Source organism: Colletotrichum fructicola (assembly GCF_000319635.2).
Source record: "Colletotrichum fructicola Nara gc5 chromosome Unknown KSG_Nara_v1_contig07, whole genome shotgun sequence".
Lineage (NCBI taxonomy): Eukaryota > Fungi > Ascomycota > Sordariomycetes > Glomerellales > Glomerellaceae > Colletotrichum > Colletotrichum fructicola.
In genome coordinates, this window is record NW_027094057.1 from 834,639 (window position 1) to 850,548 (window position 15,910).

At 52.3% G+C, this 15,910-nt stretch overlaps 6 protein-coding genes across 6 annotated transcripts; 3 read left to right on the plus strand and 3 right to left on the minus strand.

Annotated features, from left to right (window-relative positions):
- Nucleotides 1-1,089: 1,089 nt before the first annotated feature.
- On the plus strand, nucleotides 1,090-2,331 carry SET6 (putative protein lysine methyltransferase SET6; the record flags this gene model as incomplete). Its single annotated transcript, XM_032030680.1, has 1 exon — nucleotides 1,090-2,331. The coding sequence occupies one exon, from the start codon at nucleotides 1,090-1,092 to the stop codon at nucleotides 2,329-2,331; it is 1,242 nt and encodes a 413-aa protein (XP_031889865.1).
- Nucleotides 2,332-2,427: 96 nt separating this feature from the next.
- On the minus strand, nucleotides 2,428-4,787 carry CGGC5_v011904 (uncharacterized protein; the record flags this gene model as incomplete). The annotated part of the gene is made up of 3 exons (XM_032030681.1): nucleotides 2,428-3,496; nucleotides 3,642-3,858; nucleotides 3,917-4,787. 3 exons carry the CDS (start codon nucleotides 4,785-4,787, stop codon nucleotides 2,428-2,430), a joined length of 2,157 nt encoding a protein of 718 aa, XP_031889866.1.
- Nucleotides 4,788-5,098: 311 nt separating this feature from the next.
- On the minus strand, nucleotides 5,099-6,917 carry SEO1-0 (putative transporter SEO1; the record flags this gene model as incomplete). Its single annotated transcript, XM_032030682.2, has 5 exons — nucleotides 5,099-5,323; nucleotides 5,374-5,723; nucleotides 5,797-6,149; nucleotides 6,208-6,495; nucleotides 6,556-6,917. 5 exons carry the CDS (start codon nucleotides 6,915-6,917, stop codon nucleotides 5,099-5,101), a joined length of 1,578 nt encoding a protein of 525 aa, XP_031889867.2.
- Nucleotides 6,918-7,717: 800 nt separating this feature from the next.
- Nucleotides 7,718-10,443, plus strand: CGGC5_v011906 (putative transcriptional regulatory protein; the record flags this gene model as incomplete). The annotated part of the gene is made up of 9 exons (XM_066152617.1): nucleotides 7,718-7,862; nucleotides 7,935-8,015; nucleotides 8,085-8,776; nucleotides 8,828-9,030; nucleotides 9,082-9,102; nucleotides 9,166-9,564; nucleotides 9,615-9,937; nucleotides 9,993-10,220; nucleotides 10,295-10,443. The coding sequence occupies 9 exons, from the start codon at nucleotides 7,718-7,720 to the stop codon at nucleotides 10,441-10,443; spliced, it is 2,241 nt and encodes a 746-aa protein (XP_066008055.1).
- Nucleotides 10,444-10,729: 286 nt separating this feature from the next.
- Nucleotides 10,730-12,321, minus strand: ugl-0 (Unsaturated chondroitin disaccharide hydrolase; the record flags this gene model as incomplete). The annotated part of the gene is made up of 2 exons (XM_032030684.1): nucleotides 10,730-12,016; nucleotides 12,067-12,321. The coding sequence occupies 2 exons, from the start codon at nucleotides 12,319-12,321 to the stop codon at nucleotides 10,730-10,732; spliced, it is 1,542 nt and encodes a 513-aa protein (XP_031889860.1).
- Nucleotides 12,322-14,076: 1,755 nt separating this feature from the next.
- Nucleotides 14,077-15,168, plus strand: CGGC5_v011908 (uncharacterized protein; the record flags this gene model as incomplete). The annotated part of the gene is made up of 1 exon (XM_032030686.1): nucleotides 14,077-15,168. The coding sequence occupies one exon, from the start codon at nucleotides 14,077-14,079 to the stop codon at nucleotides 15,166-15,168; it is 1,092 nt and encodes a 363-aa protein (XP_031889862.1).
- Between the last annotated feature and the right edge of the window lie 742 nt (nucleotides 15,169-15,910).

Here is a 15,910-nt window from a genome sequence, read left to right on the forward strand (position 1 = left end):
CAGACCTTCGTGTATGACTTCGTGATATCTTTCTACACAGCCACAAGCTTTCCTTTGTTGAACGACACGCAAAGTTTAGGAGTAAAAGAATCATTTCCTCGACTCATGTTCGTCGATGAGCTCTGAAAGATCGGGGCGTATGGCGATGTCCAGTAGCAACTATGTAGGATGCTCATGGACTGGATCTATGAACATGTGATCGGTCGCAAGCATGTGATTGGCCAGGGGTTCCCTGACCAATTGTGCGAGGCCTTTTTGTCACTCTTCACCACGTCCTGGAGTCGAGTCTCTCTTTCTTTCAAATTGACCAATCAAAGGACTCCCGTCTCATTTAACCAGAATTTTCTGTGTTAGTCGTTGTCCAGCAGCGTCTTTCACCTTGACGGGTTGAGGCTCAAACCTTGATTCAAACCATAGTTCATCCGAAGCTTAAATGTTTCAACCTGCATGTCTCTGCTGTTGTTCTCGGATTCGTTGCCACTAGCCCAAGTGAAGAACTCGACATTCAATGTCGTGTTCAACTTTTTACAGCACCATGCGTGGGCGGCTATCTGTGTCCTTCACCGCTTGTTGAGACCTTGCCCCCGAAGAGTCTGGACCGTTGAACAAGTCGTTAACCCCGAAACACGACAGATTTTTTTTCCAATCCGCAAGCAGCACCCAGCTCGCTTATCGGAATTGCTTCACGCTAGTCCAGAGTCAGCTTTTCCAATCTCAGGGTCCGGGTCCACCCACGAGTTTTAAAAACCCACCGCCACCTACTTCATCGCTTTCTCCGTTCCCTTTACCCCTCCAAGACAAATTGCCCATACCTCAAATCACCTCTTCTGCAGCATGGCATTCTTTCAATTACTTATTTCCAGCAGCAGTATACGTGCCTCTAGGAGTTGAACATACTTCACTCGCTTTTGCATTGCTATCTTGCATCATCAGTGCTACCAAGATTGACCACAGAGACTCAATTCCCCCGGTTGCAGACGCCTGTTGACCCCGCGTGTCACCACATTGCTCAGATCGTGTGCATTGATATCACCACATTCACCCGCGACTAACGTGCATTCATTCACTGTGGACATCACCAAATTCAACATGGCTGCTTCACTCACGGCTAACCTACAATCGCTCACTATGACCGCTACCGACAGCGACAACATGTCACAATCGACAACTAACCCCACCATCGACCTCCTCGAAAGCGATACCGCCGCCTCACTGACGAGCTATCCAGCATCGAGCGCCTCGAGACCCTCCTCCGCCTCCTCAGCTCCCTCCGACGATCTCTCGAAAGTACAACTCCCGGGAGCACCCATCTCGCCCCTGTTCGAAGTACGCGACACACCCACAGCCGGTCGTGCCGTATTCGCCACCCAGGATATCCGAGCCAACACCCTCCTCTGGCGTGCAGAGGACCTCACAGTCTTCGCCCTCCTCCGCGAGTACAAGCGCGAGGTCTGCGGACAGTGCTTCGCGTACGACTACGGCCGAGACCTGCGCATTCGGGATCAGGTCGTGGGCTTCGCCTTCTGCTCGGAGGAATGCCAGAAGAAGTGGCACCAGGAAACTGGTGAGCTTGGCGTCCAGGCATGGACTGAAGTCGAGAAGCTGGTCAAGAAGAGGAGTAAAGAGGATAATGGACTGGTTGGCATTGGTTTACCCCGGCCGCAAGAAAATGAAATTGCAGAGGCTTGGGAGGAGACCAAGGCACAGGCAGAACTTGTCCGGGCGTCAAGAATGGCGGAGTTGGGTGGCGAGGGCGTGAAGATCACAAAGCAACACCGCAAAGCTGTTCAAAAGGCGCTCCAGCAACCTATCCAGCCGGACGTCATGAGCTTTTGCGTTAGCGGTCTCGTCGCCCGGTACAACCACCCCGACAAGTGGGAGCATGTGCTGTCGCTCGCTGTGGATTCAACGCCGTACAGCAATGCAGACAACTTGAAGGCGTTCACCCGCACTTATCTGCATCTGCTCGCCATTCTTCCTCTCCGACTTCTTTCCATCGCCACCTCGGAGACTTTGCACCAACTCATTTCGCACGACAGCCACAACTCATTCGGTATCCGCTCGTTGGAAGACGACGGGTCTGAGTTCTTTGGTTATGGTTGCTGGCCATCGGCTAGTTACTTCAACCACTCCTGCGGCCCGAACATTGTGAAGAGGAGGGAAGACAGGGTATGGGAGTTCAGGGCTGCAAAGGACATTGCGAGTGGAGAGGAGATGAATATCACCTATTTGGGCGGCGAAGAGAAGGATATGCCAAGGAATGCCAGGATGGCGATTCTGAGGAAGAATTGGGGTTTCGATTGTGGATGTAAGAGGTGTCGGGAGGCATGATAACATACATTAAATTTTACCAATAATCCACGTCTTCTTCATACAATGAAATCGTTGCCTCCGTTTCGGAGACCTTGTGGTCTAACGCGTTCCACATCACACATCAACCGCGATGATCTCTTCTCCATTGGACACAGGATTACTCCCAACGCGGACAAGAGGTACATCTATCCAACGATGTTGCAGTCCTTTCCCGGTCAGGCCCCGTCCGCCATTCGCCTTTGTAGAAATTGCAAATATTGACTCGACCAGAACGAATTCAGATCCAGCCTCGATACCTTCAACAACGCTGTGGGATGTGACCGGGATCATTGTTCGCTGGGACGCCAAGTTTGTGTTGGAATCTGGCTTGAGGGGGGAACAGTCTGAAGTTCTTCCACTGCCAACGAGACCTTTCGTGACCACCCCACTCGCACCAGCGGAGGATAGTATCAGCACTGAAGTCTTCTTTTGAATGATTGCCTCAGTTACGCCCAGTGTAGCATCATCTGAGATGGTACCCGTGACAGGAAGCGGCATGCCATCGGCCGTTTTACGACTGAAGATAGCGAATCCGCCCTCGACCGTATGCAATGTCTTCAATGTCTCACTGGCTTTGATCCGGTGGATTCGCACATGCCAGTCTGGCCAACGGGTCGTCGGCGGTATCAGTGTCGTGTCGACGGTGACCGCACGATCGCCCCAGGGATACCAGATAGCGCTCGCCACCTGCACCTCTTCTGAACCTGAAGAATTTTTGAGATGAGCTGTTGAAAATCTCACTTGATCAGACTTCCACTTGACTGCCCAGGTCTCGCCCCCATCCTTGCTGAGAGCCAGGACATTGTCGGGCGCGATTTGTTGTATGAGGGGGCCTGTCGGCACAGAGAAAGCGAAAGCCGAGGAGTAAGCAAACTTGCAATACTTTGCCTGGTTTGCTTTCATTGGCCATGCGACGAATTGGCCTGGTGAGAGGAGGAAGTGGTGGTTGCTGCTGGGATGGTTGCAGAGAATCTGTTCTGGAGCCTGAACGACAGTCACTGAGTCCGAAGGCGCCGATTCAGGGTAGAATGACTCGTCTTCAGTCCAGAATAAGTCATTCTCGCTGAGTCCAACGGCGATGAGAGTCTTCAGGCACCAGTAGGGGGACTGCGGTGAATTGTAATCCTCACACATGAACATGTTCCTGACTCTGATGTTAGCACCAGCTACGGACACATTCCATCCATCCACGAATGAAGGAGATTTGATGCCGAGGTTAAGAGTCATCATCATGAAGTCGCCAATGACTGGAACAGCCTTAGACTAGAAGAAAAGGGGTGAAATCTTACGGGTACAGCCATCCAATATTCAGAGTTCCATCTGGGTAGAAGATGTCGTTTGAGTTCTCGGCCCACCATCGAAGATGTCTCATCAAGAACCCCTTCACGGCACCGGGTGTGTTCAGAGGTGCCGGCAAGTCCTCTACTTTGGCCAGAGCCACGGCTGCAAAGTAGCCACCGCAGGCAAATCTGTAAGTCAGGGATCGACCGAAGGGGGTAGCGGCGCCTTCGAATAGTTAGACGCAACCTGTCTTTCTTCTGAACATGAAAATCGCAATACTTACCATCAGCGTCGAAATATCTCCAAAAAGTGGCTCCAAAGTCTCTAGCGCGCTGGCGATAGACCGCACTTCGCTCAGGATCTAGATCTGCAGCAAAACGTGAATAAAGAAGTTGGCTGAACTGGATGGCAAAACTGCCAGAGTAGTAGTCCGCCTGGCGCCCAATTCCAATGGCATCACGTCTTCCCGTCTTTCCGAATTGCTCAAACTCATCTTGGGCCTGTTCGACGGTCTGCCAAGGTCCATCGGCTGACCATCCATCCATGCGATAGAAGGTTTCCAAAAGCTCCAGGTCCGAGTTCAACTCGTCTCGGACGTCCTCGAATGGGACACCACAGACTTTGCTAAGCGCTAGATTACCAAACACTCGGAACCAGCGCCAGTTATTCTTGGGCATCTCCATCCAATTGAGGGTACGAAGCCAGTTCGTGACATTCTGTTTGGCTTGATCGCTTAGTGGAGCGAAGATTCTCTCAGGGGCGGAGAGCAAGGCAAATGAGATAATCTCGGCCTCAACCATGCGTTGGTCCATATCGTTGATCTTTCCCCAGTACTCTGGATGTACTGGATCAGTCCCGGCAACGAAGCCGTCGATCCACGGCTGGACCACTTCATTGATCGAGTTTGCCAATTTTGGATCGGATGTTGCTTCAACCCCAAGAAGAAGAGCCCCAACCGCCCACAGTGGTCTTGCAAACCCTTCAAGCTGGGCTGCTGTCTCGTCAAAGTGCGTCGCTGTTGAGACTGGGACCCGGATTCGGGCTTTGGAGGAAGAGAAGTGGGGTATCAGCGGCCGGAGGAGAGCAAGCGTGGCACGGATCAGGTCCGATCGGGTCCGGAAAGGGTTGTCTGAGAAGCCTGGCAGGGGTGGCATTTTGGATGAGTTTGGAATAGCATGAATTATTCGGGATGGCGAAAAGAGCCGCAACTGGTTATTGCAACCTTGCTAGGTCTTATTTTGTCCTGACAGAGGGGACGGATAATGAGTTCCACAAATCAAATCGGGCGTCGGGCGAATGACCGGGTGATTCTCCTACGTTTATATGATCTGCCGGGTGCCTATTTCTTGTGTTGGTTGCCGCTTGCGGTGCAACGGCAGCCTTACGATCTGTGGGTCACCACGAGCAACAGGTTACACCAATCATTTGTTCATCGTTCATTCATATGAATAGTTCCCTAGGGTATCTAATCCACGTGCTTGACATCGGCACCTTTAAGGTTCTCTTCGTCAAGATCCAGCTGTTTCTGCCTCTTCTCTTGCTTGCGATATAGGAAGAAACCAGTCGTGAGAGAAGCCCAGCATCCTAGAATGAAGAAGAAGTTGACGATGTAGCCCTTTTTCCACCGGGGAGCCTCTACCACTGGAAAGACGACAAGGGGGTAAAAGCTCGAGATCGCGAAACCGAGCGTCTGATATTTCTTATTAGCTTTGCGAATCTCTGAAAGTAAAAGCCACTTACCAGCATGCTTCCTGTGCAGAATGCGCGCGCTTCAGCCGAATCCTTGAGCCAGTAGTTCACGGTTGGTACCAAGATGGGCGTGACGGCTGCACTGACGCCGAAGAGATAGTAAGACACAAAGTGCAGGCCATGCGGCACGAACCAAACCATTTGCACAATGTTCGCAAACATGAAGATGGCCATGACGATCTGGAAGATGACCCACGTGGGATACACCATGCACAGAGACGTGGCCAACACTGCCGCCACGACTGAAACCCCCTGGGCCCCTGTGGGGATGGTGTTGATCTGTGGCACCGTATAAATTCCCCATTTGTCTGCTTGATCTTTGAGCCATAGAGCCATCTGGCCTGTATAAGGAGTGCATCAGCTTATGCCTGGCGAGACACGTCATGCGATGAGATGGTAAATGAAACCACGTACCGTGAGGGTACGCTCCTGACAGGAATAACACATAGGCGAGAACGCCAATGTACCAGTGCCAGTGACCAAAGACGCGCTTGAACATCTGCATGCTGATCTTCTTGGGCTCTTCGATGCCTTCCTCTCGCATTCTTCGTTGGCCGATTTCATGTTCTTCCCGAGTAAGCCACCAAGGCTTGCCGCTGGTGGGCATTCCAGGGAAAATGAAGTAGCCAGCGATGCCGATGGGAAGACTGATACAGCCGTCGATGATGAATAGCCAGCGCCATCCTGCCATACCATGAACCCCGTTTAGGTTCTTGTAAGCCGCCGCTTGGAGGTATCCACCAAACATCACGCCGATATTATTTGATCTGGTAAGTATCAGTAAGAAGCGGAGAGATAAGGGGATGTCTATTCGTGTTCACTTACACATACCACAAGCCTGCGCGCTTGAACAGTTCCTCTGGCTTATACCATGAAGATAAGATGAACAGAGAACCTGATGCAACTGGAGTCTCCAGTACGCCGAGTAGGAACCTGGTGCCGTAGATCTGAGGAGCGGTTTGAAGCTTGCATTGAGCAAATGTCAATACGCTCCACAGGACTTCCATAGTTGGCAGGAAGTTTCGGGAATATTGGGGTCGGGAAAGTAGTAGCATTGCTGGGACTTGGCAGATGATGTAGCCGATGTTGTAGAACGTTTGGAACATGGAGTATCTGCACTAATTTTGTTAGTTGCCGTCAATCTACCAGTTGGGGTTTGTCTCAGTATCTTACTCGTTTCCAAAAAGCTTCAATTCTTCTTTCATGCCAGAGACGTAAGCGGAGTTGATGTTGGAAGAATCCAGCCACTTCAAGAAGAAGGCCAGTGATGTGAACGTGAGCAGAAAAGCATCAAGTTTTCGCAGAAACTTCTTCTCCTGTTTCGAAAGATGTGAAGGGTACCAGTCGAACATGTAAAGCCATGCGATCCAGAGGGAACGCTTCGGTGCTTGATTTTCAGTCTCGCCGGCCTCCTCCATCACCGTTGACGCAGCAACAGCTGGGACCGCTGCGTCCTTAGCCACATGATGTTCCGTCGTCGCATGTTGATGTTGAGAAGTCTCCCCTGAGACTGTGGTCGATGCCGTTGTGGCCATTGCTGCTTTCACCTGACGTATCTGTAACCAAGACCTCTGCACGGAGGACTCAGAAGATCCGAGGCCGTGGTTCTGGAGCCGACGCCAAAAAACTGGAGATGCAACTCCACGCCGGCCTCGTATCTTTTTATGTGAACAAGCCGTCGATACGACGTTCATCTGATCTACACTACCCCAGCCAAAGCCACAATTCTCCTCCCACACGAACCCCAGTTGGGCGGCAGTGAGCAGTTCGCGTGGCGCCGGGCATCGGGCAAAAGCTCACCGGGGTGCTTATTCGACGTGACCCCTGTCGTCTCTCCAGTTTCTCCGCACCAACCTCGTTCCACGAAACTGCCCACTGTTTGCTATCACCCCGGTCCCACGAAGCCGAGAATGCGGGGAAAGCTCCGTTCTGGTCTCGCTCTCCGTCTGAGGGGGAGGAGAGCGAAGAAACCAAGAGGCGAGATCACCTTGATCAGTTAGCCCCCTCGGCGTTCGAAGTCCCTCGGCGATTTGCAACCGAACGATGAAGGGCGCCCGGTTCCCCCACAAGCGCCCCCAAATTCCCACCTCATAAACGCGGAAAACCCTCTTTGCCCACATCCTGCATCGTCGCGTCGCACGATTCCCTGGCCGACGATTCTCACGCAAAACCGACGGGAAGACTCAGACGCGCTGCACTTGCGCCCGGTGTGCGCCCGTCCTCGCTTGTGCTCCTTGTTACGGCCGATCATCGCTCGCGACCCCTCAGCCCGGCCACCCGTGCCGCCGGTCACTGCCGTCTGCCAACCCGCTGCCCGGCGATCCTCTTCGAGGCCATGGAGCTGGCCACGTCGGCATCCGCAACGCAGCAACCCAACGATGGGTCCTCCGAGAACGACATCCCATCGTGCCAGGGTTGTCGGCGCCGGAAGCTCCGCTGCTCGCGCGACCAGCCGACATGTTCGCACTGCAAGCGATTGGGTACGTCGGACTCATACGGCCGGAGAGCTCCGCCGATGTCTCACCTCCGAATTTGAGATGCTGATTGGCTAGATTCACCTTGTGTTTATGACCTGAAGAAGAACAAGCCTGGAATTAAGCCTGGAGCGGTTGAGAGTTTGAACCGAAGAGTAGGTGCGTAGCTAAGCTGTCATCCGATTTTGTCACGTACCAAACACGCGGATGAACTAATGATTTGCTCAGAGGTATTGGAGAATGCTCTGTTGAACAAATCAGAGCAAGGATTGCAGTTTCCGACCTCCAGCGGAAGTGGAGATTCGAGCAGCGGGCCTACCGAGTCTCAGAATGTTGTCGGCATTTTGTCTTTGCTGGCTCGTGAGTTGCACAAGCTCAATTCTAAGACTAAAGTAGGCTCTCAAGCAGGAAGTCCCGATGGCATTGGCGAGCATGCGGTGCTGTCCCCGACAACCTCCAGTTCGTCCCGAAGGTACACGGTTGATGGGCTGGAGATAGTGTCTCACCCTCACAACCAGCCACGGAAAAGAAGACGCGTTGACAGCTGCGGCAATCCCAACATCGATCTCGCGTTTCCCCTCGAAGACCTCGAGAATATTACCACAAGTTTGCCGTCACCAGAGCTCCTGGAAGATATCATCAACATTCATTTCAACATCATTCAGCCATGGATTCCAATCCTGCATGAGACACAATTTAGACGACGAGTTCACGACCCAGAACAACTTCCACGATTGGTTGTTGTCCTGCACGCGATGGTGGTTGGTGCTCTTCGGTTCGTCGACAACCCCGAGACCCGCCTCTCGGCGCAGGAAGTTGAGCGCCGCACTTCAAGGTCCAGGAGCATCGTGGTTCTCAACGCAATGGACCATCTTTCAGTGGAAAATCTTCAGGCACTTATAATAATTGCCTTCTGTGATGTGAGTTAACTTACAAGGAACAAGTGGACTTCTATTGACTTTCAGTCTCAGATCGGTAACGGCGATGCATCCAAGGCATGGTCCATTGTGGGGTCCTTAACAAGAACAGTCGAGTACCTCCAGTTGAGCATCGAGTCGGACCATCGCGAAAAAGAGCCTCTGTTGAAGCCATTACCCTCGATAGATCCGCCACAAAACTGGACCGAAGAGGAGGAAAGACGCAGAGTCTTTTGGAATATTTTCAACTTGGATAGGTAAGTATTGTGCTTCCTGAGGCTGCCAACATTAGACACTAATTAGCCTAGATTTTGTTCAGTCACCACAGGGTAAGAACTCAAGTCATGAAATTTAGTCCTGACGGCAGTCGTGGATATCTAATAGGCTTTCAGATGGAACACGAGCTTGACCTCCGACGATGTCCACCGCAGACTGCCCGCAGATGGGGGCCTTTGGCACAAGGAAGAGTCGGTGATTACCCCGTATTTTGGCATTTGGGATCGGTCGGCTGCAAAGATCGGCAACTCCATTGCTTTTTTGCCAGCACACTATCCCAGCCCAGAGCAGACAGCCGATGCGCCGCCGCAAACTCCGGTGTCTGCAAACCCTAACAAGGGGCCCAACACCGTCGATATGACCACTGTTGGCGCCTTTGCTTACTGTATTGAGGCAACCGAGTCGCTGAGCCGAGTCACGACCTACTTCCTCCAGCAGAAGATCAACTTTCAGGACCGTCAAGAAGTTAGCAGCTGGCTCACACGGTTCAAGGAGTTGGACCTTCGTCTTGTTCAGTGAGTTTCACTACTGGTAATGTGCAGATGACGATGCTGACATTCAACAGTTGGAAGATGTTTCTGCCTCAGAAATGGAAGGACTCCAATATTTCTAGACAACCAGCGCTCATCAATATGGATCCTAACTTGACCTTGGCGCACGTCACCCACAACACATCAATGATCCTACTTCACCAGCGCATAGCGTATCCAGAGGCTCGATGGTCGAATATTGTGAAGCTTCCTAGCTTTTGCAGTGCGGAAACTTGCCAGATTGCTGCAGTCGAAACTGCGACTATCACCCAAAAGTACCTCAAATACACCCCCGAGAACAGCCCGGCAACCAGCCAATTCGCGTTTTGCGTCTTCATCAGTGCCAGGGTCCTGCTGGGTAAGTTCACAGCCGGGGAGAGAGCATTCGTGATTCACTGTCTAACAAGATGTAGTGCATTGGCGTTACTATGACGCGGACCTTGTCCCGGAATTCTGGCTGCTCGTTGAAGGACTGGAGGAAATGGCCAAGCGTTGGGTCGGCCCGATTCTTCGAGAGAAGCATGCCTTGTGTCTTGCCGGCAAGTATGCTGCTCAACTACGGGATCTTCATCACAAGTGCGAGACGGACTCCCAGTTCACAGTAGATGTTCTAGGCTACTCCAGTGGTATCAGCGGCCAAGGTTGCAGTCCATCTGCCCAAACGCCAGGATTCAGCCATCATCAGGGAAATGCGCTCTTCTCACAACCATCTAAGGCGGCCCAGCCCCCTTCATCGAGCCCCTTGGCACCTCACCAAACGTCTACCACGTCGCAACCCAGACCGCCCCCAATCTTTCCGACTCAGCAATCTCCAAACCAGCTTCGCCAAGGGTCCATGATTGGGCCAATGGCTTCGCCGCTTAACATCACTGGATTCACTCCTCGTGACTCTGACGCGCCCGATGAGCTTTCCGCCATCTCGCATATGCTGATGGATCAGAGATTCATGGAGATGGATAGAATCATCAGTTTCGATGACATGATGTTTACAGCGCAAACCGCGAACCCAGGGCAGTCCGGTATGTCAGTGAGTGGGTGGAATCAAGTAGATAACTCACGATTGGACTGATTTGTTCTATGGTGGGAAGTAATGACGGTGGTAGGAAGTCTATTTGAGATACCCGAGTTTGCCCTGTCTATAAATGCATATTCAAACCAGTCCCATCTTCAGCAATCTGTTACCGAATTCAACAAGATAGTAGTCGCCATATACCAACCCATGGTCCCAGTATCTCTTATGGTCGCGTGCATTGTGGTTCGCCGTCGCATTCTTCAGAATGGCTTCAAAGGTCTTGCCCTCTTCCGTATCAATGGTCATGATCTCGCCATTTTCGAAAACAAACTTGGCCTTTTCAGCGGCCAGCGAGAAGTCGAGAGTATCCTTAACAATGAGAATGGCCATGTCTCGCCATTTCACACTCTCTTTGTTGAAGCCCTGGCCTGCCAGAGCTTGAGAGAGAACGAGCATGCCGTTGGCAGCAATAACACCAGCCGAAGAGTCTCTCAAGGGATTGGCCTCATCCTCAATGGGTGCATCAAAATCCCAGAGGGGGACGTAGCGGCCCTTTGTGCGGTTCTCTCCTTCAACAGGAAACTCAACCGATTTTGGCGAAGTCTCGAGACGGAAGATGAAGTACTCGGCCAATCCAAGAGCAACGTCCAGGAATTCCTTGTCGCCAGTCCACAGGAAAGTCTGGGCATAGCCGAGGATGGCCCATGCCTGCCCTCTCGCCCAAGTGGATTCGGCTTTGTATCCCTGGCCGGTGCGTCTCTCCTTGATCTCGCCGTTCTTGGGGTTGAAGTTGATGACATGAATGGTACTGTAGAATGGGCCAGTAACAAGGCCTCTGGGATCCTTTTCCGTTCGAAGGTTCGACTTGATCAGCGTCTTCGCATGCCTGGTCGCCGCGTCCCACAGATAAGTTTCACCTGTGTGCGATGCTGCGTAGTATAACAGATCGAGGTTGCACATTGAGTCGATGATAACCAGAAAGTCATCAGTCAAACTTGTGATGGTGACACCATGTTGAGTCAGAGCGTCCCACGACCGCATCGCTCCAACGGTGTCGTTGTACCGGGTGTAAAGAGCTTTCGCTGCAGTGATGATGGAGTTCAAAGCTTGCTTGTCTTGTGCAACCTCCCATCTTACTCTCATTGATGGCTGAATCATGAAAGACATGTCATGGGTGTCTGTTCGCTTTGCCGTCTCGTGGAGCGGTTCTGACCATGCGGCGCCGAGTGACCAAAGTTCTGAGAGCAACGCAGCCTTCTCGGTACCACCTGGCATCGTTTGAGGGAACTTGACTAGTCTCTCGATGAGGGAGTAGATGCTCCCAGGGAAGAAACCGCATGTCCAGAAGGACGCCTCTCGTAGGTGGTATTTCCCCGCTTCGGGGCCAGTCTGGAGAACATACTCGGGGTATGCTGTTGGGGGGTTCTAGATATCATGAGCAACTTGTCATCATCCCTTGACTTCGTGATGCTCACATTGTTGACCAGAGAATCCGTTGCTGTTTTGAAGATCTTGGCCGTAATATTCTCTTCGAACAGGCCATTCAGCTGGTCTTTGGTTGACTTGGACCGAAACATCTTGATTCTAGAAGCAGTCTGGCCTCCGGTCTCAGAAACGCTAGTGTCGCTATCAGCATTCAGTTCCGTACTGTCGGACTCGGCGTAAGCAGTGCCCTTGTTCGAAGACAAGCGGTCTGCAGGGGTCTGGTCGATGATTGTACCAGGGGCCATGTTGTTGATGATGTGGGTTTGGTGGGAAACAAAACTCCTCTTTCTAAATGAATTACTCACTTACGACAAATGTCTTGATGCGAGATCGTGAGATCCCGGGCTAGCCTTTTAAGTCGAATGTGTCGGAGCGGGCCAAGGCTTAGCGTAATGTTCTTGCGGGAAGAGTTGGCAATGGACAGATTCCCCGGCCTGTCATTCGGGACAAGATGTCGTACGAAACCTTCTTTCTTCTGGAACGGCGCAGTCTGCCTGATTTCTCGGTGGAAATATCGGGCAAAACATCTTACTGGAGCGGGAATCGGGTGGTGTTGTGTCGGCCCTGCGGGGTTGATCGCCCGGGCGATCCCCCGATGCCCGATGTCGACATATGGAAGAGCGCTGCTCAATTATTCTCCCACTCGCTTGAGGTGACTGAATTTATGACTGGACGGAGATTATTGGATGAGAGCGACCTCTATATAACCTCGAATCAACTTCTTCTCTGTTTAGATAAACATCAAGTGTCCCGAGCGTCAAGCGACATGGATCCTGACGATGCTTAGCCATCGACATGCGCAGTTCTTGAACATGCAATTGTATGCATATCCACGATCAGGGCATCCCATGTGAGTTCTGAATGCACAGAAAACTCATGTATCATAGGCCTGTTGTTGTTGCTGCTGTTGTTTTCTCAGGTCCTGTATCGAGTGGGGTTATCGATGCCTCCCGTGATAGCTCAACCTGGCGCGCTCAATGGCTCAATCCGCAGCTGGGTTTTCCCAAGATCGAGACTCTCTCCAATATCGGCGTTCCTCAAATGTGCCACCAACAACAATTGTTTTCTAGAAGATGCTACGAGTCAGCCACAACTTAGATTGCATGCAGCCAAGCCGAATATCCGGAAACATGTACACATACGGATCTTGGCTTCCGTTGGCTGACGCCGCATTGCTATGATTGCTACCAAGGTATTACCAAGTGTTTCCCGGGCACGCGACCAGTTTCCCGATCCAACCACAAGCTCCTCGAGTCTTATCTTTCGAATCACCTGATCGGACTCAGACGTGAAGCCGTCCGAGTGATAACGATGCTACCAGGGCCCTGGTTGAACCCTTCTGCTTCGGGTTGGCGAGTCCGGTTCCCCTGATGCACATTTTTGGCCTTGGCAACTCGTGCATCATCCCCACGCTGCGGCATAGGGCTGAAGAACGGTTCATCCGATGCAACACAGCTGAAGACTTCGAAGAACTCGAGCCGCGATGAGGCTTGACTCGCGCTCATTTCTTATCGGGTTGGCCATGAGCACTCCACTGGATTACGAAAAGCTTATCAGCTTCTCATTTCAATAATCCCGCTCGACGTCACAAATGTGACCAAGACAAGCCGGGGAAATTGGGAACCCCACAAAGTGGATGTTACGCGACGTCGCGACACCATCGCCAACGAACGCCAACACTCGCATTCGAGTCCGGTACCTTGGCGACCCCAGTATCTACTAGACTCAGCGCGGTAAGCGAACAGGAGGGACCATGATTCCCTGAATTGATTGAAGCCGAAATTCGGGGTCGCCTTCGTCCAATTGACGCCTGCATTTTGCTAACGTGACAACGGCCCGGCCGCCGTTGAAAATGGGGGTTTCTCCCGCTCCCTCCCGTCCCCTTCCGTTCCGTTCTTTACCTCTGCCGGCATCGTTCTCTCAGACTGGTCTCAAAGTTTTGGCAAGGCGCAGCTACTCCCAAGAACACTAGCTCGACAACGCCATCACCGCAAGCAAAGATGAAGACCTCCGTCAACCCCGTCGTTGCCTCCCTCGGGCTGGCCCTCGCCCGTGGCGTCGCGGCCGTTCCTTCGGTCTATGCCAGCAACCACACCGTTGGCCCCGAGCTGAGGACCTGGCCTGCCGAGGCGGCCAAGTCCCTCAATGCGATGATTGCTGCCAACGCCAACCAGAGCAACTATGCCGTATTCGACATGGACAACACCAGCTGGCGCTTCGATCTTGAGGAGTCGCTGCTGCCATTCCTCGAGAGCAAGGGTGTCATCACTCGCGAGGCCATGGATCCCTCGCTGAAGCTGGTCCCCTTCAAGGACACCGCCAACTACACCGAGACGATGTACAGCTATTACCTCCGCCTGTGCGACATTGACGACATGCTCTGCTACCCCTTTGCGGCCCAGATCTTCAGCGGCATTCCTCTCAGCGAGCTCAAGGGCTACGTGGACGAGCTCATGGCGCTCAACACCACCATCTCGACCACCTACTACGAGGGCGATGTCATTACCCCCACCGAGGTGTCTCCTCCCAAGATCTTCACCGGCCAGGTCGAGCTCTACAACAAGCTGATGAACAACGGCATTGACGTCTACGTCATCACCGCTTCCGGCGAGGAGCTCGTCCGCATGGTTGCCTCCGACCCCAAGTATGGCTACAACGTCAAGCCCGAGAACGTTATCGGTGTCACTCTCGTCATGAAGAACCTGACCTCTGGCGAGCTCACGACTTCCCGCAAGCAGATCACCGAGGGCACCTACGATCAGGAGGCGAACCTTGGTCTCGTCATGACCCCCTACCTGTGGACTCCTGCGACATGGATGACGGGCAAGTGGGCTGCCATTCTCACTTACATTGACGAGTGGAAGAAGCCCATTCTTGCCGGCGGTGATACCCCTGCCAGCGATGGTCCTATGATCTTCCAGGGCGTCGACGTCTCCAAGGGCGGCATCCACCTTTGGATCAACCGCAAGGACAGTGCTATGGAGGAGATGAACGGCATGATCGAGGAGTACACGGCCGAGCAGACGAAGCTGGGCCTCCCCGTTACTGCCGACAAGAACTGGGTTATCGTCAAGCCAGATGACATTCTGTAAATCAGAGTTCCTGTTTGGGGTACGCCTAAGTATACAGCACCCTGGGCACAAACACTATAGGGAAGCAAAATAGAACTAACAATAATGTCTATGATTTACATTTGATCTCTGTGCACAGTCTTGCTAGTGTTAAACTCAGACTTACAGGCGGTGCGTGGGTACATACGTTCATGACGTCCGTATCCAGCGCTTCACGCCCATCTACACACCCACTCACAATCCCAATTGATACAAAAAGCAAATCGCAACGCGACGAGGCAAAAGAATGGACGAACAGGGAATCGAACCCTGGACCACTCACATGCTAAGCGAGTATTATACCACTAAACCATTCGCCCAAGATGATTTCGCCCGGACTTGAACCGGAGACCTTCAGTGTGTTAGACTGACGTGATAACCAACTACACCACGAAACCATTTGAATTGTTGACGTGGAGCGAAAGAGACACTAAGATTTGACGGCGGGTCGACGGGGTTATGGGAATGGCTAAACCCTGGTGGGGGTTGAGTCTTGACTGGGGATGTTGATGGGCCCGCATCAAGAATTGAACTGCAGATGGGTGAGTGAAACTCCACTATCTCGCGAGAGCATTGCCAGAATGAAACGATTATGCCGAGAGTCAGTGATACAAGGTATTGTAAGAAAATTTACAGTGAGCGGGATAATGCAAAGCTCTGCATGTTGACTCATGAAGTTTGGTCGGAGGTATTGTATAACGTGCTGGCATTGTCAAAAAGTTTT